The sequence below is a fragment of the Acartia tonsa genome, chromosome 2, assembly GCF_053477335.1.
Source record: "Acartia tonsa isolate MP-2025a chromosome 2, ASM5347733v1, whole genome shotgun sequence".
NCBI classification, from domain to species: domain Eukaryota; kingdom Metazoa; phylum Arthropoda; class Copepoda; order Calanoida; family Acartiidae; genus Acartia; species Acartia tonsa.
Window position 1 is genome coordinate 37,024,871 of NC_137261.1, and position 21,973 is coordinate 37,046,843.

A 21,973-nucleotide genomic window follows, 5' to 3' on the forward strand; every position below is an offset into this window, starting at 1 on the left:
ATATTAATATGTATTTTCAATCTACAGTACATATGATAGAAATGGATGTAAAATATACGTGGATATTATACAAATGTTAATGAGAAACTCGTTTATTGGTCAATTCGTTCATTCAGTAGGAGGGGTAAAGGTAGTGGAATGGGGGAACCGTTATCAAAATCCCCTGCAAGCTTAAATTTATTAGAGAACATGAAAATCTGGTGTAGGATCCAAGCAATAATAGATCCATTATGCTAGAATGATCTTGATATGTACTATTCATTTGTGTATCTATCTTGGCAATAGGTGCACTCAGGCGGAGATTGGTATCCCTACAATTATTATGTATTATAAGATTCTTATATGTTATGAAGTTTATATTTTATATATTTTTATATTAACAATTATGAATATGTGCATTTAATTTATCTAAAATTATTCAAACTCTGTGTAGAAATTAAACAACTTTGAATTGGCGGCGGCCGCCAGGAAAGGCTGCAGGCTCTGGAGGGTGGACTGGCCGCTGCTGTTGGAAAGTTTGACAAAGTTTGAGAATGGATGTTGATTAAACCACTTTACCAACTTGGCCCCGCAATATTTCTCTACAAACCTAAAATTAATTCATTTGCTAAGTTTAACTTCAGAGAAATAGAATAAGTATTATGAAAAATAATTAGCATACCAGGTCAGACAACTTATTTAATAACTAATAAATATGAATTTTGGTTTGGGGTAAAAAGTACTAAACAGATAGGAAAACGAAAAAATAAATTTTTACTTACTACCTAAAAAAACAAGCGATGTTTAATAATGATGAAAATAAGTGCCAGGATGTCTATAAGTATGTTGCTTAAGTTCTCGAAAAACTATTTAAGCGATATAAATCCCCTTTATAATAAAGCTTCCTATATGTTCAGCGAAGATTCATAGTTTTTCTAGGGGGGAAGGTACCTCCACCATCCAAGAAGAAATCACCTCTAGATAACCAGTATTATCTCTCCGTCAAAAATTTAAAATTGTTTTTTAAAAAACTCAAATGGATAGACTCAACTCTCTTCATCATCCCTTCCATGCCCCTAAAGGCCGCTATAAATACTATAAAGATCCAACTACTATCCCTATTCCCTGTTTGTATGTTCATTTAACATTTTGTTTCAACCAATTAGTTTCTCAAGTAATTTATGCAAATTTATTTTAACTTCTATCTTTAACTTTAGCTATAAAATTGAAGTAAATAATAAAAATAAAAATAAAAACTATAAGTAATATATTTATAATAAGAACTATTGTATTTAATGAAAGCAATATTTTGCTTACTTTAGAAAATGATTTACCTAATAGCTTTTTCTAGTGTTTTACTGTTATCCAACTCAATATCTAAATAAAAGAAAGAATTAGTTGCTCTATTATCAATAATATTAAGCAAAAAGCTCCTTATACAGTCATTACAGACTAAAACTTCCAATAGAAATGAATTAACAAATTAGTTTTCATCAATCACCTTACACGGGTGGGTATGCTGTCCATTAAAGGCCAAGTCCAACAATCGAGGATAACTAAGGAAAGCCAAATGTTACCATTTCTGTCCAAATACGGGGTATTAGGCTAAGTAACACCTATCAGCAAACCAACTCTTTGATTCTTTGATTTGAATATCTGAGAAGTCCTAACTGTGCATGGTAATGAGTTGCGCCTGCATTGTGCCGAGATCATCTCCCCGACGACGAGCGATGCGCTACGTGTTGAGCCACGGTCGCGGTTGAAAAGATTTAGTAATATATGATAAGAACTTGAACATTAATTGACCTGGTATGAGTTCAAATAGATATTACTATGCTAATATCATTAAGGATATTACAGACAGATATACAGACCAGCTAGGTTGTAGAGTATTTATGCTAAAGATGACTGATCTACCTGAGGCCATCACAATTGACTATAGTCTATATAAGATATCTTATTTTTGGGTATTGTAATTTTTATATCATTCAGGACAATTAAGACATACATATAGAACCCCTTGGACTTTTAGGGTAAACTTGCTAAAAATGTTTGAATAAGCCAACCCAATGAATTTTCTTGTCCATATATAAGCTAAACTAGACATTGCTATAATATTTATAGACAGGACAATACATATAAACATACAGACCAGCTAGACTGTATATAGCGTTTATTTGCTACAAATATATATTTTACCTGAATAAGCCAACTCAATTGACCGGCCCATGTTAGCAGCACCCGACATAGCAATATTAATATTATCCTCATTGATATTGAGGTTATTATTATTGTTATTATTATTATTGTTGTTGTTATTATTGTTATTATTATTATTATCACTTTTCATCCCAGCTGAGACGCTCATCACAATCTAGATATTTATGAATGATTAGTTAATTTCATAACTACATATAGATAGTTTTAACTTATTTACAACTAGTCTAGTAGATTTACTCAAGGCTCTCATTTCTAATAAGAAAGGGAGGGGGCATAAATATAGCTTAAGACCATCCTAAGACTTAGATTTAAATCTAATAACCAAATAACCTACCGATATAGTAGCTACAATCATGGTCATAAAATCCATAATAACTCCATGCGGAGAACAAGAACGACCACTTCCATAGTCATCATCTAAATTTAAAAAATTAATATAGCATTAACATATTAAAAGTGATTCTTTGGAGGACTTTACAAGTTTATACTTATCTATTACTAGCGGCTGCGCTCCTAGAGGCATATAGGGGCACTTAAAGTGGATGACCGTGCACTTAAAATTTTTAAAAAAGATACAGCCAAAAACTTTGAAATTTAGAGGGGGATTTACGATTTGATGGATGGGTTGCTAGTTTAATATTCTCTGAGACTCTGACTCTTACAAAGCTTCGACATATCGGACCAGCAGTTAGCGAGATCTTACTGTACAATCACATAAACATTTTGTTACTTTTAAATAAGGATTGTAATTATTGAGTTGATTACTGATTATAAAAAACAGAGTTGTATGTAATGATAATTTGAATGCACAATTTTAAAGAAAATTCGAGATGAATTTGATTTTATTCCAATAGGACAGTTTATATTTTTACAATAATATGTAAATCCATACTTTAAATAAATTTCTTATAGTCTAATGATAACATAAAAACTTAAAATCACACTTTTTTCAATATTTTTAATGATAATTTAGATGTTTAAAAACCTTTCTTTAACCTTTATCAAATGTTTACCTAATAAAAGAAAAGATTCTTGGACAGAATGGTTCATTTTATAACTTTTAACACTAATAAGTAACTAGTCTAACAAAATTAAAACTGTAAAATGTCCTAAAAATACTTCTAAAATAGCTTTGTCATTTATTCGTATCATAAGAGTGATAAGCGATCCACATAAATGATTCTACTGTTAATATCATTACCGATGACACTGAGAACCACCAATAGCGGGAAAATATAGGGTGAAATCTACTTGCACTTCACTTGCGCTTCTTACTAGCGGTTTCTGAACATGTTTTAAATTAAGATAAAAAGCATACTGTTTAAAACTTTGGCTTTGCTGTCACTCCAAAGTAAAAATAATAACTTGTGATGACTTTAAAACCAGTAAAATTGATGTCCTAGATGTTAAAACGGTATTTTTATCCTGATTTTAATTTTAGTTTGTGATAGTGATGCTTTCACTCCGTTACTGTGTAATTATTATTACATGGTGAGAAAGTTTTTTTGGCCAACTTTCATTCATTTTTCTTTTATTTTTTACATTTTTTAATATAATGAAGTGAGGGGCAAATAAGTAATAAAGATTGGTTATGTGATTAAAAAAAAGAATATTTTTTCTTCTCCCCTAGCATCTAGGGGCTCTGTATTTGAAGGAAGATGAGCTAAATAGTTTAAAACCATCCGAACATTTCAACTTAGATATAGAATAGTTTAAAATAATATATGAAGCTATGTAAAGCTTCTCTAAAATTGAGAATTATCGGTTTAGGGGTTAAAGATATTTTAACAGACAGAGAAAAATATAAAATTTTATTTTATTTATAGGCACTTCAAATATCATTTGAACCCTTACTTGATGATAATAAAATTAATCATTACATTATAAATTTAAGAATTTCTTATTATAAAGGTGCATGACTCGAGTTTGTGGCTTAAGTTACCAAGTTAACAACTCTTCTCTAAAATATTCTTTACACCAGAATGTTGGAACACCCAGATTAAGGTAATTAATAAAAAAATGTAACAGGATGTCTATCTGTGTGTCTGTTTGTAGCTCAAGTTACTCTTCTCAAAAATATTCTTTACAACAGAAAGTTAGTACACCAAGATTAAGGTAATTAATAAAAAAATGTAACAGGATGTCTATCTGTGTGTCTGTTTGTAGCTCAAGTTACTCTTCTTTAAAATATTCTTTACAACTGAAAGTTAGTACACCAAGATTGAGGTAATTATTTCTTTATAAGTAACAGGATGTCTATCAGTGTGTGTCTATTTACAGATTTAGTTACCAAGTTAACAACTCTTCTCTAAAATATTATTTACAACAGAATGTTGGACAACCAAGTTTGAGGTTATTTTTAGTAGCGAAGCTACTTTATAAGTTTTACCTGTCTATCGTTTAGTCTGTATTTCCTTTGGTTTTCATTCTGTATCTTACCTTTAGCTATCCAGTCAAATTTTAAATGTTTTACTTCATCATATATCACAGCAAAAGAAATGTTTATAAGAAATAATACAAACTGTACATATTTTTTTTCATTAGAGGCACTTGGTCACTGGTCCGGATGTTTAGACAATACAAAATACTATATATAATGATTTGAAATGATTTTAGTTCTGAAAATTGTGGTAGTGTCCAAGGCGGAATTCTAGATTATCTCTCTTTTATTGGAATTCTTACTCAGGAATATTTTTATCTGTTTATATATACAAATTCATAGTTTTTTTTTTTTAAATTTAAAGAACCCTTTAATTCAATCGTGTTTGTATGGTTATTATACTGACATGTAACTCTATAACTCACTTTGTCCATTTGTCTATCTATAACTCTTTAGTATTTTGCTATTGTGGATGTTGTCAATATTGTTGAACTATGTGCGTAACTTTATGATGTTCTACAGTTAGGGAGTTGAATCCATTTTTATAGAAGCAGAAATATAATCTATGATTATGGTTTGGACCCTCTAAAACTGTAATCTACCTTTCCACTTTTCCCTCTCTTGGTGAAGATATCTTCAACGCCGATACGATTTTTGAAATGTAAGATTCTTTTTTCCCTTCTCTTGGTGAAGATATCTTCAACGCCGATACGATTTTTGAAATGTAAGATTCCACTTTCCCCTCTCTTGGTGAAGATATCTTCAACGCCGATACGATTTTTGAAATTTAAGATTCCACTTTTGCCTCTCTTGGTGAAGATATCTTCAACAAGAGAGACAAAAGTGGAATCTTATATTTCAAAAATCGTATCGGCGTTGAAGATATCTTCACCAAGAGAGGGGAAAGTGGAAGGGTAGATTACAGTTTTAGAGGGTCCAAACCATAATCATAGATTATATTTCTGCTTCTATAAAAATGGATTCAACTCCCTAACTGTTCTACTTTATAATACACAATGGTAAAATTGTTATGGACATTTTTCAATCTTTTTTTTTTCTGCAAGCATACAGAATATGGGAAAAGCCATTAATTTTACAAATAAAAAGGAGGTCACGAAATAGACTATATCCAAAGTTACTAACAAAATTTAGAAGAATGCGTTGGCATATTAACAACCTTCAGCTCAGTCAAAAACTTTTGTAATAACTTTTACTTTATATAAGCTTTAAGTATGAATGAAAAAAGTAAAGATAAAAATACTCAGATTGTCATCACCACCATCAACGCCATCAGCAGCAGTAACAGCAACAACAATAACAACAACAACAATAATAACAACAACAATAACAACAACAACAATGATAATGACAACATCTTTATGGTCACTGTAACAAATTCAAGATCATTTCAAAGCAGAGTTGTTGATTTTATGAAAGATGAATATAAAGAATGCTTGTTAGCTTACATTTGTAAAGGTAAATTATAATTTTGGGATGAGGGATGGAACAATGAAATTAATTCAATCTCTACCTATTTTGGGGGTTTTTTTTGGGTGGCGGAAATGGTTGAAGATTAATTTGAACACCAAAAGCATTCATAGTCTTAGAAAAATTTAACCAAAAGTTGTATTAAATAAAAATTTGTATTTCTAATTTTAAAAAAGTAAATATTGAAAGGTTTAGTGATTATTCAGCCAGTGATATTTAAATCTTTTTTTTATAGTTTTTTGTTGATGAAAATATCGGTTTATTATTTTTGTGGCCAAAGGACAGATTTTTTTTCATTAAAAAAGGCATAAATTTCAAGAAAACTTATTTTGTTATACAATACATATAATATTTAAGGAGAAGCAGGTCTAACCAAAGACTCTAGAATATTGGACAAGTTTGTTATGTTCACTTATAAATACTATTATCTCAGAAATTATCAACAAAACGGCTACATTCAATGCTCTAAAGCAAAGTAAGTTTATTTCCTTAGTTAGACCTATAGTAAGTTCTTGAAGAATACAACCACATTATTGGTTTGAAAATGTAAGCATTATGGTATGAAAGGGCAGCAATTTTTCATTTCATCCATAAAATAAGTCAGTTGTAAAGAGTTAAATTTCTTAGATTAAAGCTTTGCTTGGAAAAATTTGAAAATCTAAGATTTAGTATCTTAAACCAAATAGGACTAAAAATAAAAAAAGACTTGTAAGAATGATATTACTCTTTAAAGATTTTGTCTTATTGATCATTTTGTATAAAAAAAAATCTATTTATATAGGTGTTTATTGGCAGAAATGACAGTATACTTGAATAATATCCTATAAAATGAAGATTTGCTTAGTTTTGCTAGTTTGTATAATATTGAACTCTGAGGCAAATTTTCTATCTGGAAGTAAAAGAAAGAAGCACAAATACAAAGGTAAATATAATTTATAATTAAATCTTTATCGGAATAGAATGTGCTTAGATTATGAAGAAAAAAATAAAACGAGACAGACATATAAATTATTTAATAAAATTTATTAAGAAGAAGTAATTTTTTACATGTTCCTATATTTTAATGTTTTAGTTGTAACTCCAGCTCCTGTTTGTACAGAGAACAAGGTAAAGTATGCTTAATGATTAATGGTTGTTAATCTAAAATATTTTGAATATCAAGCACTTTTAAATCTACATGGCAAGGGCTATTAACAATTAAAATACTACTTTTATTAGATCAATATTCACACATTGGATAGTGTAGGGCTCCTCAGATGATAAACCTCAGGAAAATAAATATGTAAATCGAACCTTGAATTAACTCCCATTTACATTCTACATATGTGTATATTATTCATCTGTTAAATCATCAAATCTTTTTTGTCAGTAAATTATATTTAGGTTGAGTCAGAACAACTTAAAAGCAATGAATATACCTAATTTGTTATTTTTAGGAAAGTACTTTCTCAGTGACTGGTTTCCTAACCTTCTCTGTGGTGGCAGCTACAGCTGTGTCTAATGTCATTGCAAACATTGATAACAACAACAATAATAATAACAATAATGATAACAATGATAATCTCAACAATAACAATCAGGTTAATATTTTGAAAATGCTGGTCTGATTCTTTGATATGTCAGGCCTTCTAGCTGATCAGCAGTAATTAAAACTGGAAGAGTAAGGTGTAAAGTTAACCTAAGAGCTACAGACTAATCTTAAGTAAAAATTATCATACAGTCATTTTAAAGTAAGACCCTTCAAAAAAAATAAGAGTAAAGTGAAACTTCCAGATCGAGAAAGAAACATTTCTGTTATTTTATCATTTGAAATAAATTAATACTGCATATTCATAATGAAGTAATTTTATCCTTACATTCATTAATTTCTAGATGTCAACAATGATGACAAGATCCTTTGGAAGTTATTTTGATCCAGAAACTTTGTGTGTAGAGTATTTGATCTGTGAATATATGAATAACCAACAATTAGGCCAAGACATTGATTATAAACAGGTAAAATATTTGGGTTATAGTCCCTTTCATTTTCCGTTTTTTTTACAGTAGCTTTTCTTTGATTTTTAGGGGGCTCTTACCCTGCGAGGTCAATTGCCTAACCCTGTGGGGCAATCACCTAACCCAATATAACCTAACCTAACCTAAAATAACCTATCAAAAGCCAATTTAAAAATACGACGAATCGCCCCTTAAGGGGCGTTGCCACGAAAGGGACTATTCCCAATATTGTATTGAAGTGTACACCTAAAAGATTTCATCCTTGTTCAAATTTATAAGAAAGTTAAGAAAATTTAAAATCTAGTAAAAAATATAAGTTTTTTTCCTCTTTTGAAAACATAGTTAATTTTACCATTACATATGTGCTAAATATCTCTACATTATTAAGACTTTATTTTTACTGATAAACAGTCATTATTGTCCTCCTTTTTTTAATTAAAAAAGTTAATAGAGCTAACATTTTTTAGGTTGCATCATTGGGATTTGGAATGGCTGTAGCTGATTTCTTTGAAATTAACCCAAATAATGTTATCAACATTTACAGGTAAAAAAAAACATATTGTTTTATATTTCAAAAATTTACAGCAGAAATTTATTTTAAATATGTTTCAGATCTGTGACAATTAATGGAACTTGTACCAGTTTCAAATGTTGGTAAAAAATTTGAATAAATCAAATCAAATCAATATGAAGTCCATAAGATACATTGTTGTGCTTCTAGCACTGATTGATTTTGAGATGCTATCTGCAAAACCTTCAGTCAATCTACCAAACAGAGTTGAAGTAGTCGATAATCCAAAAGTGACTGCTATCATTGACAGCAATAAAAACAATGCTGATGCTAACACTAACAAAGAAGTTGATTATAGTGATAAGTTATTTACTTTTGAAATTAAATCAGTTCAAAGCAAGCTTGATATACAAAACATTGAAACAGGTATTGTACCTTATCATGAAAAGATTCTAAGCAGGCAAAAGAGAACAATCTATGGCCTTATGAACTTTATAATTCTGTTCATTAATGCTATGCTGACTGTCAACCTGAATCTGCAAGTGCTTAGTGTCAACAATAACAACAATAATAATAATAATAACAATAATAACAACAACAATAATAACAATAATAATAATAACAATAACAATAACCAATAAAATTTATGATCAAACTACCTAATTCAAAACCTGATTATTGACTTTATTTCAATCTGTGGCAGCAAGTAAATTCAATTGAATTACAATTTGTATAAAATCGTTATTGTTGATCTTTAATGTATTAATTTGCATCAGAACTAAATAAACCTTAGAATGTTACTATTTATAAAATTTAATTTCTAAAGCCTTGATTTCTTAATTTGGTTTTCTTTCTTTTATCGTTTGTACATATACTTTTACCCCATAATTTTTGTTTCACTTTTATTATTTTCCTATTATCCTAATGTAAAATATAAAATTATTGTTGAAATATTTATTATATTTACATAATATATGATATTAAGTAATATTTAATAATATTGATATGTTGTACATTATAATAAAATTAGGATTAATTAAAATCTGTTTTATAATAATTTGTTCAAACTAGAAAACAAAAACTCTAGGTACAGTTGCTAGAACCACTATTGACAGAAGTAAGGTTGTTGAAGTCAGAATAACAAGACATAGCCTGTCCATTACCTAAAACATTAAAAACATAAACTTTTGTTTAACACATGAAAATTCCCTACAAAAAAAATTGGGGAAGCCTGCCTTAGCTTTATTTCATCTGACGAAGTCCAAAATACATAACTTTTGTGTCCCTTTTGATTCCTGTGACGTCATATAATGAGGAAGATGAGAGGAGAAGTAGAAAAGAAAACCCCTAAAAAAGAGACGGAGAATATGACGTCAAAAGTGGTACAAAAGTTATGTATTTTGGTCTTCGTCTTTTATCTTCTTAAAATTCACACCTTTATGGTAAAATCCTGTGCACGCCACCATAATGCATACATATAATTTGTATAAAAATCCTGTTTAAAAATAACAAGATCAATATTTACCATAGCAGCAAATCTCCATTCAGAAACAATTTGTTGGTCGTCTTGTTCTTCTGTCATTTTAGCTGATAACTTCATCACTTCTTTTCTTATCAGCTAAAAAATATTTTATTTATATTACTATTGTGAAAGTATTCTAACATGACATCTATCTATTTCATATAAATATTCATGTGATTTGGGATTATAAATTTGTTTTTACCATTAAATCTCTTTCAATAACTCCAATCTTTTTATTTGGGCTTTCAGGTCTCTAAAACAGTATATATAATATTTATAATATATATACATATTCCTACAAGAGTTTGATGTTAGTTAGGGAAAGTATCTAATTTAAAGCATAGAGAAACAGTCCATAATAAGATATATGATTTATGATATAAAGAAATGTTAACGCCTTTGCAACAAGAAAATTGGATGTCTGATGTCTGTGTAATGTGTCTCTAAGAATCAGAACCTAGGAATACATGTCAATTTTATTTGGTTATACCTGATTATTTCTTTCTTCCCTTTTCTTGTGGCTCTCTAACTCCTCCTGAAAATTATTGATACTTATCACAATTAAATTAATATCAAGTTAATAAGAAATTCATTTTTTTACATTCATAATTACCCTAAGAGGTGTATTCATATTAGCCATTGCACCAGCCAAGAAATCTTCCTTTGTATCAAGAACGTCTGGAACCAGAGTTAAGGGATACCTCAATATTAGAGAGATTATTATATCATTTAAAACTAATACCTTATGGAATCTTAATAACCCATTTCCGTTTTTGTTTTAGATAGGCAAAAAAGTCTGCTAGTCAACCTGAAGGAATTAAACACACAAAAAAACCTTACCCATCTGATCTTTCTAGCTGCCTAATCTTAGATTTTAAGGTCATTTGTTTCAAGGGTAGATTTGGTTTTCCTGGTCTCTCCATTCGTAATATCCAAGGCAACCACTAGAATAGAAATATGGATAAATTTTTACCTAATGGGAAACATGCATTACTTCTTTCAATATTTTAATTTGCATTGCATCCTTGGGTGTTATGACTTTTACTTTAACGATGATCGAATCAGAAAGGTTGCGTGATTTATCTACATCGTATCTACATTGTATTATAAATACCTTTAGAAATACAAGTCTGATAAATCTCGACATTTCATGTGTGCTTGGATCTCTGAACATAAACTGTTATAAATTGTGATTGGCCCTTTAACATTAAAAATCCGATTTGAAAATTGCTTTTTACAAAGTTAAAACTACGGGATTAAATCAAGGAGGGATATGACATAATATAATATATTAGGTAAGATTCCACTATATAACATATTGGTAACTATTTAAACATGTTCTCCAATTTGGTGGATAAATTCCGTTAGGGACTTTTATTATATCTTGATTGGTTTGTACAAACTTTTTAAACCAGAAATCTTAACATACAGAAAAGGTACATTTGTTTATCATTATTGGGAGGTACAGCAGTTTATCTTCAATTTTATTATCCTTTAAGATATTAGACTTGAAATAGATATGTAAATATAGATGACTACTACCTATGTTGATAGTTAAGAATGGCTATTGTAACCACAACACTTGAGGCAACTGTAACCATTACACAAGAAAAATATACACCTAAAATATCATAATTATACACATATATAGAAAATGAATTAAAAATGTTCTAATTTTATTAAAACAATAACTTTGTCAACATTCTTTAAAAAGCACTTTTTTCTTATCCTAACCCAAACAATACATCTTTAATTCAAATATTAAAGAATCGTTCAACACCTACCTAAAATAGGATTTAAACTTGTAGGAGGTTGCATGTCAGAAACCATTTGTAGGTAGAATGTTAGGGACATCAAAATTGTAATTTCTAGAGTTAATTTTTCTCCACACTCTGCTGGAGTAGTAAAACCAAACACTGCCATGCTAAAGTCAAAATGACATTAAATACAGAATTTTAATACAAACATATATATATCACAGCTTCAAGAAGTGAGGAGACATTTGACAGCTTATTATACTGATACCCAAAGTATAATAAACACATTTTCTCATATGTTGGCTTAAATAATAAATTGATCGGTTGGTACAAAAAAAACACAATATCCATCTAATCCATAGCTTTAATCTACAGAAGGAGTAATCAAGAGTTTACATACATTTTTCACTAATTGTATTATCTCTTTAAAAGAAATAAATCTAAAGAGGTTTACAAGTGAGGTTAAAATGATAAAATGTATGTATACCATACCTAGCTATTAGAACACAAGGGAAGATAAGATTGCTGAAATAGTAAATCGTCCTTCTTTGCAGTATCAAGTAAAATGAAACCTCTAAATTACAAATGAATCATTAAACTGACAACTGAAATAAATATATGTTTCTCATAAAATATTTACGAATCTGGTGTCGTTTATTTATTTTAGTTTTCTTTTCTGGTTTATTTAATTTGGTAAGGTATTGGGTTGTATTCCATAGGGATAGGGCTCTGCAGAGGCTAGAAATATGTTGTTTTCTTTAAATTGAAAATATTTAATGGGAGAGGGGGTATCATTGACTATTCATAGGTATGAGTGAAAGCACCATACACTTTGGGATATATTTTTTATACCCTCTTGCGGTTCAAACCCCCTTTAGAAAAAAAACCTGTCCACGCCACAGAAGCAAAGACTTACCTACATATTGATCACCCTCCCAACTAATAACTTCTCGTCTAGCACTAAAGTTTATCACTTGCCATTCACCATTTTCCTAGATTATATTATCAGCTTCATTTTATAAATTTCAATTGTTTATCATTCTTATTTTATTCGGATCTTTTCTTTTTACTTTTCTCTAATGCCATTTTATTAGCGACGGCTGTTTATTGCAGCTGCAGACAAAAAATCAATTATGAAATAAGAATGTTAAAAGACTTAAAACCTTAAATTCAGACAAGTCCCCGATTCCTTCTTCAACACTCCCAACCAACTGTAAATCTATTTTGTCTCTAAAAATAGCAATAATTTATTATTTTTACATTTTTACTATAAAAATTGTTTAAAAATGATATGTTTATGTTTAATATCCTGATATCTTTTACATTTTTCTCTATGGTTAAATATTAATAATATCTTACTTTTTATGGCTCCAGGTACCAAACTTAAAACTACAATTTTGCTCATCAAATGGAAACCAAGTTATATCTACCTAACAACAAACTTTTATTATTGATATGTAATAAATTATTATTTCCAGAAAATAATTTTAAAAAGTAATAGAATTCATTTTAAAAATACGAGGCCTTTTAGTTGAATAGTTAACGAAAACGCTTTCAATCATAAGAAATAATTAAGTTACACACATTTAATGCAGTGTGCCTATAACTGCAATCATAACTCCCGAAGGTTTTTGTATCCCTAATCAGAAAACTCCAAACATGACCAAATGGTCATAAATGAGGTGCCCTATCGCAATTATTTGCTTATGATCATATGTTTTTTGTATTATGAATAATTATATCCAATGTTTATTCTATAATTCACTTACAAAATATTGAATTGAAAATATACCATACTATATATCTCTCAAGTATTATATCTTAAAAAAGCATACAACAGACAGGCATTATTTATAAAGCAGCTTCACTGGAAAATTTTAAAAATATTTATATTACAATGCATGTCGACTTAAAAATTCCAGGTGGAATCTGGCTCATAGTCCCGTCATAATTGACAATAACATTGGAGGGATAGGTAGAGTAGAAGGAAGGGTTGGCGCTGTTGTACAACATTATGTCAGGCATCCACAATAGGGATGGTGGGATCCTGAAAAAGGTAAGATTATTATATTACAATTTTATGACAGTCATGTTATATTAGGGACTAAAAACACTTGAAAAAAACTAGTTGTGAAGTCCCTAGGGTCACTTTAAAATAATTTCCTATCCCCTAGAGTGTTCCTGAAATAAAATTTCCCTGGCCCTGAAGGAAGCTTCCCTTCAAAGGAGATATAATTCTTTGTTCAGTGATTAGCGAGACAGACAGACAGGGATCCTGTTACTTTAATATAAGGATTTCAGACTGAGAAAAATAAATATACATGGAAAGATTTGGAGAGAACAATAAATATTTTGATACCTGACACTTGTCAGATTATTATATTCCTCTGGTTTCCAGATCATAGAGTAGTCAGACCAATCAAGGTTCACCCACATATTTGTTGTTAATACCTGCCATATAATATATTAATCCAGGTTCACCCACATATTTGTTGTTAATACCTGCCATTTAATATATTAATCCAGGTTCACCCACATATTTGTTGTTAATACCTGCCATATAATATATTAATCCAGGTTCACCCACATATTTGTTGTTAATACCTGCCATATAATATATTAATCCAGGTTCACCCACATATTTGTTGTTAATACCTGCCATATAATATATTAATCCAGATTCACCCAATATAGAAAATGTATTTGAGCTTTAAATATATTTGTGGTATAAACCTATTACTAAACTTCTATAAACTTTTAATTTTAATAAACATTTACTTTTTAAAGCAATGTTAGGCTGACCAGACCAGCTCAAAGTTAAATATATCGTTAGTAATAATTGCTAAATAATGGTACCTGGTTTTTCTCATCTAGATCTACTATTTGTTGCAATCTAAACATTTATCCATTCAAATCACGAAACCTTTTATTTGTAACTTTTTTCTGAATTATGTTATGAATTCATTATAATTAAATTAGCAAAGCAAATTTATACAACATTTTAAAATTTGTTTTAATAGTTGCTATTTAAAAATCAATTATCCTGTCATTCAAATTTAAGGCACCCTTTTAATCAATTTTTAATAAAATAAATTCTTACGTAATATTGAGTCTAAGAACAACTGCACTGGATTCATTAGCAACAGGTCTCTCATTTGAATTATACTCAAGTAACTTTTCCTCAAGCAATCTTCTTTCTTGAGCACCTTCAATTTAAAGGATTTTTAGTACAAAGATACTCTCTAAGTAATTGTGTCTGTTTATTTATAAGGGCAGATAATTTACTTTCCTTCACTCTGCCATCACTGCACATAGCTTAACTTCCAAGGAGGGAGGGGATTATGGGCTGTTTATTACACTAGTCCTCAAGGTTTTTAATCGCGTTTTATTCATTGGCTTAACAATTTTGGAGACTTTTATTTTATTTAACGTTTCATCGACTAATTGTAATCTACAGAAGGGGTAATTTTGTGTATCATCTTTGGGGATGTACATCAATTTATCAGCCATTGTCTTATCCCTTTAGATTCCTGCTTTCCCTCTTCTTTCCTTCCCATTTTTTTTATTTCTTACCTCCCTTCACTAACCATTCACTGCAACAAAACAGACTAATCAAATATGTTTAGGAATTTGTGCAAAATGCAAATCATTTAATTTATATAATAATTTACTTGTTTATCGTAATAATAACTATATACACGCAAAATTAAATCAGACAATGTAATGATTTTATTCGTAAAACTTACCCGCATTTGCTAATTTTATAAAGGATACGAAAAATACACTAAAAGTAAAAACTGTCCACATATTTATTTATTTTTTCAAAATTTTATTACAGCAGATTAGATATTTTAACACTTTATTAGATTAACATATTAGGTTTAGAAAGATAGTAACAAACTAGAGCCTTAAATTGAGTTAAATAGGTTGATTTTCAATAAATTTCTACATTGTTATCACATATAGATGTCTGCTGGAGGAAGATTGAAAGTGTACAGTGATTGTAATTGTTAAAATGACCAAGAAACTTGGGAAAGGTAAGAAAAGTGAGCCCATATGGATCCTGTCAAATATCTTGTAAACATTTTCTTTTAACAATTTACAAGACGGAACATTTCAACAGGACTTTCTGCCAGGGATCGGAAGCCTTACGTAAGCCGCGCATAAGCCTCAGTTTTAAACCTGCTTGTAAGCAGAAAAAAAAATTCAGAAAGAAGGATTGTCTGCTAAAAAGCCGTTTTATACATCCAGCTTGATTTTATTGTGATAAAATCACGATTTCACTGAGGCTTACACGCGGCTTACGTGAGGCTTCCGATCCCTGCTTTCTGCATATTTCGAGGCCAGTTGATAAATATGTTGCAATATTTGTTTCATATTTAGATGAATTGTCCTTCCTTGCCTATTTTTAACATAATTGCTAATATAATTGTTTTGAATTAATGTCTTGAAATGAAACAAGCTTCTTTATACCTTACGGCTACGGATTTAGATAAGGTAAGGGTAAGGGAAGGAAATCGACCCTCCTTTTTCAATTTTAGTTTTAAAAATGAAAAAGGAAACAATTTTTTTCAACTTTTTAAATGAGAAAATTGTAAAAAAAAGTTTTGCGTTTTTTAAATTTAATCTTAAATGTAACTTAAAGGTTTCTGGTTTCATTTTAACCAACATATAGCATTGGACATATGAAATTGGCAACTTGAAATTGTTTGTTTAAGGAAGGCTTCTTTAATTTATCTGTCTATTCATTTTCTCTATGTCATTTAAATTTTCTATTCAACTTTTTAATTATTATATCTAAACATATGTATATCATATAGCTTTTCTATAATTAGGGTCGATCCGTATGTAATTTCGTCCATCACGGACAGTTATTAAACAGGTTAGAAGTAGAACTTTCCTATCGATTCCAAACTATGTATGGGATTCCTGTAGTAATTAGGTACGATTTAGAAAGGGCAACAACTCTATAATTGTCCGTACTTTCATTTTAATCATGTTAATTTTTTAAAAAAATTTATGTGTTAAAATTATCCAATTGATCTGATTTTTGAAATACCGATTCCTATGTCATTAAAGCACAATGCTATGAGGAAAGCATCTCTATAATCAAGTCCTAAAAATGTAAGTATGTCCTTAAACAATATCCTGTATTTACGCAGTTTTCAGGAGAGTACTTTGGCCGTGTCTACGTCGCCTCTCCACCACAGCAACAGCAACAACACCAGCAACCGCCTGTGCCAAGAGCCAAAACAACCAATTTCCTGCCCAGCCACCCACCATCTGCAGTTTCAACTACATCAGTCCTTTTTTAAATCACGTGACAATGAAGCAACCTGCTCAGCTACCTCGAGTTTTTAACTAGGTCGACAAAGGATAAGGCAACACCAGCATGCCTTATTCGGCTCTTACTAATACGTGCTGGTATCGAACAAAACCCAGGTCCGCCCTGGCCATGTCATCTATGCTCGAAACCCCTAACACCAACAGCCGTAGAATGCACCAACTGCCATCAATGGTTGCATGTTAAATGCTCTGGCCTAAAATCAACAAAAGAACGTCAGAAACTTAAAACCTGGAGAGGTCCATGCTGCCCCCCTGTCACCCCTCCTGTCCCCCCTCCCGTCCCCCCACAGCCCCCCACCCCCCCTGCTCAACCCCCTCCCCCACCATCAACCCCTCCTCACTACTTAGACTTCCCAATACTACAATATAATATTAATGGCCTCAATAGCAAACTAGATGAACTTCTCCACCACTTGGACAAAAACAACATCAAAGTCGCAGCAGTTCAAGAAACAAAACTGACCTCTAAATCAAAACATCCTAAAGCAAAGAACTACACATTCCTAAGGAAAGATAGAGGTAGAGACAAAGGAGGAGGCTTAGCTTTCCTTGTCCATGAAGACATAAATTTTCATGAAGAAGACATCCCACCAAGCTTAGCCAATGACCCCCACCTGGAAACCTTGACAATAAACATCCCTGGCAAGGATGGTGACCTGAAAATACGCAACATCTACATACCCCCTCAAAGTAGTTGCCAACCAGGATATGTCCCACCCATTGACAAAATCTTTGACAACCTTGAAGGGAATGCAATGATTCTAGGTGATGTGAATGCACATCATGAATTGTGGCATTCCGAGGCAAACACAGATGCCCGAGGGAATCAATTAGCTGATACCATTGCTGATAAACCATTTGGCATTCTTAATGAAGATCAACCAACTAGAATCTTCAATGGAACCAGCACAGCTCCAGATATTAGTATAGCGTCCAACTCACTTCTAGCCTCCAGTACCTGGAAAACGGAAGTAAAAATGAGTTCAGACCACCTCCCAATCCTCATTAATATTACAGCTGACATGAAAAAGAGGAAATCACAGGACAAATTATACATAAACTTTGCCAAAGCCAACTGGTCAAAGTTCACTGAAGCAACAGAAAAGGCTCTTTCTAATGCACGCAACATAAATGTTCACAAAGATGAAAAGTTTCTTCGAAAAACCATCATAAATGCTGCAAAGAAACACATTCCAGCTGGAAGGATCATGAGAACTGTTCATGAGATCCCAACAGAAGCAATGAAACTCATTGAAGAAAGAGATCAAATCAGAAAATCAAATTCCTTAGATCCTAGACTAAAAGATCTTAACAAAAACATAGATACCAAGATCAGAGAACATAAACAACAAAAGTGGAAAGATCACCTGGACAGTTGTCAACCAAATTCCAAAAAGCTGTGGACAACCATCAAAAATCTTAACAGCCAACCACCACAACCCAACAACCAAGGAATAAAGTTCAACAACAAAATACATCACAACCCTAGGAAACTAGCACAAAAATATTCAACAGCCAATATACACCACACTCTGACAAAAAACCAAAACAAAAGTCTAGGAAAGTTCTTCGCCATTTGAAAGTCCAACCAGCAGACCCTAAGGTAAAAATTTCAACAGCCCAGGTTAGGGAGGCGATCAAGAAAGCTAAAAATTCCAAAGCACTAGGACCTGACGACATATCTCCGATTATGCTAAAACACCTTGGTCCAAAGGGAATCCGCTTCTTGACCAACATCTTTAATACATGTGTCAACACAGCCACCATCCCTTCAATCTGGAAAGTTGGCCGAATCATTCCCCTCCTTAAACCTGGAAAACCAGCTGATGAAGGTTCCAGCTACAGACCAATCTCTCTCTTATCACCTATGGCCAAGACTCTGGAAAGTGTCTTACTACCAGAAATCTCAGCTTCCATAAAATTGGCTAACCATCAGCATGGCTTCCGTAAAGCACACTCAACAACAACTGCCCTACAAGAACTAAACATCAAAATAACCAACGGCCTCAACCAAAAGAAACCTGTCAACAGAACAGTTGCCATTGCCATCGACTTATCTAGAGCTTTTGATACAGTTGATCACGACCTGCTCCTTGAAGACATCCTAGAGCTCCAACTAAATGACAATATCAAAAGGTTTCTTTGTGCTTACCTTAGGGGGAGACAGACTTATGTAGAATTCAGAGGATCCAAATCTAGTTACAGAAAGATGCGCCAGGGAGTCCCCCAAGGAGGAGTCCTCTCACCTGTACTTTTTAATTTGTACATGGCCAAGATGCCACAACCTCCAGAGGGAACCAAACTAGGTACCTATGCAGATGATACTACTGTCGCCAGATCTGGTCCACTAATTGAACCAATATGCCAAGAAATAAATGTCTACTTAAACACACTTGACAATTGGTTTAAAGAAAGAAATCTATTTATATCTGCACCAAAATCAACAGCAACCATCTTCACAACAGCTCCAGGAGAAGTTAACACAGAACTTCCTATCTTTATCAACGACAACAAAGTCCCCACTGTTAAACAACCAAAAATCTTGGGTGTCACATTTGACAATCTCCACACTTTCAGACACCATGCGGACAACGTTAAAACCAAAGTACACTCCAGAAATAATATTCTCAAAGCCCTGGCAGGTACTTCTTGGGGTAAAGATAAAGAAGTGCTAATACCAACATATAAAGCTATAGGACAATCTATTATTAACTACTGCAGCCCTATCTGGAGCCCCTCTGTATGTGATAGTAAATGGCAAGAACTCCAAGCAGCACAAAATGCCGCCTTGAGGACAGCCCTTGGATGTGTTAAAATGACCAGTCAAGACCATCTACATTCAGAAAGTAAGATGATGCCTGTCAAGGATCATTGTGAAATGCTTTCCCGCCAATTTCTACTCAACACACAACAAGACACACATCCTAATACTATAAACCTCAATCACAGAGCTCCACGGAAAATGAAGAACACTTTAGTTACAGAACATGGTAAATACATCAAAAAACTCACCAAAAACAACAACCACACTGGACAAAACCATAAAAAGTTACTAAAGAAAATACACACAGATAGCGTTGCCAGAACAATATCCAACCAAGCAGTTAACCCTGTCCTCAACACTCCTGCACCAGCAATTGATGATTCAGAGAGAAAATTGCCCAGAAAAGCTCGCACTAAATTGTCTCAATTAAGGTCAGGCTATAGCTCTATGCTAAACAGCTACCTGTCCAGAATTAGAAATGATGTGCAAGATATCTGCCCAGATTGCCAGTTAGAGCCACACACCTCTAAACATCTATTCAATTGTGTGGCCAAACCTATAGACCTAAAAGTTCGTGACCTTTGGACTAAACCAGTTGAAGCTGCCAGATTCCTTGGCCTCCTTGATGGCCGAGAATTCGATGATAACGGGTGAGAGCTGCGCCAGGCTACAACAACACAACAACAACGCAGTTTTCAACAAATTTACTAACAATTTTGTTTTGACTTTTGTACATTTATATTCTGATTATTCTATTCTGCCACTCTTCAAGTGTTCGTTTGTCATTTCGTTACAGAGCTTCTCTTTTATGGATGTTGCCATCCTTGTTTTATGTTGTTTTTACCTATTTATCTATCTTTCTCTTCTTGTTTACTCTTTCTCTTTAAAATTCCCACAATTGTAAGCAACATAGGGATCAATGGAATAATTAAAAAATCTAAAATATGATAATTCATATATGCTGAACAATTAATATTATTTGAATTCGTTGTACATAAAAGCATATTTGATTATCTCATATAAAAAATATATACTTTAAATTGTCACCTCTTTCTTGGATTTGTATAGTAATAGTTTCATAATTCTATATATTCTGGATAAGGCCTACTAGTGCAAAACAAGCTACATGACCCTACATTTAGTTTATGTAGAAATAGTATTTTATTAATAATTGAATTAAATTATACTAAACAACCTTTTTTTCATTTAAGTATAATTTTTTTTGTTAAATTGCATTAATAAATTTACTTAAAATTTCATAATTATTTATAGTTGTGTGATATCACCGTATACAACCTTGTTGTTCAAGAGCTGATTGTATTGGTAATAAAAATATCTTGTATACTTAATAATCGCTTGGTGCCTGGAATAAAAAGTTTGATGTCATGCTCTTCATTGGTGGTGCACTGCACAGTAAACAAAGGAATAATCTCAAAGCTTGCCAAAATTTTAAGTTTACAAGTAGTTCTGATGGCGAAGCTTCTCTATTCTTTCTATGTACGCTCCTACATATAATCAGTTTCAAAATAAAATCACTAGAGGAAACTTTTGAAACTAGTAATTATTGTACTTTCCAGATTGCAAAGCTAATGAGCTATCCTTATAATAAAGTAACAGGATGTTTGTGTGTCTGTGTGTTTGTATGTTTGTATGTTTGTACCGAAGGATCTCGCTAACCGCTGAACCGATCGGGTTCTCCTTAACAGGGTAGCTTCTCATAGGTCCCGGGAAGGTTTATAACTATTTTCTTGGGGGGTGGGACACCCCCAACCCCCCAAAATGAAAAATCCCCCCCCCCAAAATTTTTATTTTTTTTAACTAAAATGAAAAATGAGGGGGGGGGGTCACCCCGTCCCCAAAAAAACATTTTTCGCCCCCCCCCCCCAAAAAAAAAAATTTATTTTTACTTTTTCTTTTAAAATCTAAAATAAGAAATTGAATTATTAAATTCAACTCTCTCCTCAAGTGCCCCTAGAGGCCTCTAGGGGCGTAGCCGCTTGTGAGTAATAAT

The 21,973-nt window shown here is 31.8% G+C and overlaps 3 protein-coding genes across 4 annotated transcripts; 1 reads left to right on the plus strand and 2 right to left on the minus strand.

The window, feature by feature from the left end:
- Positions 1–335: 335 nt before the first annotated feature.
- Positions 336–3,298, minus strand: LOC145312792 (uncharacterized). The gene is made up of 5 exons (XM_080152030.1): positions 3,213–3,298; positions 2,534–2,616; positions 2,179–2,353; positions 1,314–1,356; positions 336–589 (listed from the first exon to the last, which is right to left on the minus strand). The coding sequence occupies exons 1-5, from the start codon at positions 3,247–3,249 to the stop codon at positions 415–417; spliced, it is 513 nt and encodes a 170-aa protein (XP_080008156.1). The 5' UTR covers positions 3,250–3,298; the 3' UTR covers positions 336–414.
- Positions 3,299–3,643: 345 nt separating this feature from the next.
- On the plus strand, positions 3,644–9,481 carry LOC145311715 (uncharacterized). Of its 2 annotated transcripts, none has more exons than XR_013876767.1 (7): positions 3,644–3,690; positions 4,111–4,203; positions 4,816–4,878; positions 5,838–6,055; positions 6,425–6,542; positions 6,849–6,989; positions 7,140–7,178. XR_013876767.1 is itself a non-coding variant. In XM_080150685.1 (7 exons), exons 2-7 carry the CDS (start codon positions 6,896–6,898, stop codon positions 8,718–8,720), a joined length of 519 nt encoding a protein of 172 aa, XP_080006811.1. In that variant the 5' UTR covers positions 6,430–6,542; positions 6,849–6,895; the 3' UTR covers positions 8,721–9,481. The 2 variants fall into 2 exon arrangements, 1 of the variants encoding a protein (XP_080006811.1); XM_080150685.1 differs by lacking the exons at positions 3,644–3,690; positions 4,111–4,203; positions 4,816–4,878; positions 5,838–6,055 and adding exons at positions 7,504–7,647; positions 7,940–8,062; positions 8,530–8,606; positions 8,675–9,481 and having other exon boundaries at positions 6,430–6,542; positions 7,140–7,174.
- A 31-nt stretch (positions 9,482–9,512) lies between these two features.
- LOC145311713 (acetylcholine receptor subunit alpha-type acr-16-like) lies at positions 9,513–15,754 on the minus strand. The gene is made up of 18 exons (XM_080150684.1): positions 15,599–15,754; positions 14,953–15,058; positions 14,709–14,745; positions 14,212–14,303; positions 13,749–13,899; positions 13,212–13,282; positions 13,016–13,082; positions 12,769–12,844; positions 12,345–12,426; positions 11,880–12,019; positions 11,638–11,716; positions 11,210–11,261; positions 10,936–11,039; positions 10,709–10,796; positions 10,586–10,630; positions 10,298–10,348; positions 10,099–10,191; positions 9,513–9,736 (listed from the first exon to the last, which is right to left on the minus strand). The coding sequence occupies exons 1-18, from the start codon at positions 15,657–15,659 to the stop codon at positions 9,641–9,643; spliced, it is 1,491 nt and encodes a 496-aa protein (XP_080006810.1). The 5' UTR covers positions 15,660–15,754; the 3' UTR covers positions 9,513–9,640.
- Positions 15,755–21,973: the final 6,219 nt, after the last annotated feature.

What these genes read in the sequence shown, in the direction of transcription:
- LOC145311715 (XM_080150685.1), top strand. Translation starts at nt 6,896, where the DNA reads ATGAAGATTTGCTTAGTTTTGCTAGTTTGTATAATATTGAACTCTGAG. An exon ending in AAAGAAGCACAAATACAAAG is followed by an intron (nt 6,990 to 7,139) that starts GTAAATATAATT and finishes TTAATGTTTTAG; the next exon opens with TTGTAACTCCAGCTCCTGTT. An exon ending in CTGTTTGTACAGAGAACAAG is followed by an intron (nt 7,175 to 7,503) that starts GTAAAGTATGCT and finishes TGTTATTTTTAG; the next exon opens with GAAAGTACTTTCTCAGTGAC.
- LOC145311713 (XM_080150684.1), bottom strand. Translation starts at nt 15,659, where the DNA reads ATGTGGACAGTTTTTACTTTTAGTGTATTTTTCGTATCCTTTATAAAA. An exon ending in AATAATCTGACAAGTGTCAG is followed by an intron (nt 13,900 to 14,211) that starts GTATCAAAATAT and finishes TACCTTTTTCAG; the next exon opens with GATCCCACCATCCCTATTGT. An exon ending in GGAGGGTGATCAATATGTAG is followed by an intron (nt 12,427 to 12,768) that starts GTAAGTCTTTGC and finishes TTTGTAATTTAG; the next exon opens with AGGTTTCATTTTACTTGATA.
- LOC145312792 (XM_080152030.1), bottom strand. Translation starts at nt 3,249, where the DNA reads ATGAACCATTCTGTCCAAGAATCTTTTCTTTTATTAG. An exon ending in TGATTGTAGCTACTATATCG is followed by an intron (nt 2,354 to 2,533) that starts GTAGGTTATTTG and finishes ATAAATATCTAG; the next exon opens with ATTGTGATGAGCGTCTCAGC. An exon ending in ACACTAGAAAAAGCTATTAG is followed by an intron (nt 590 to 1,313) that starts GTAAATCATTTT and finishes AATTAATTTTAG; the next exon opens with GTTTGTAGAGAAATATTGCG.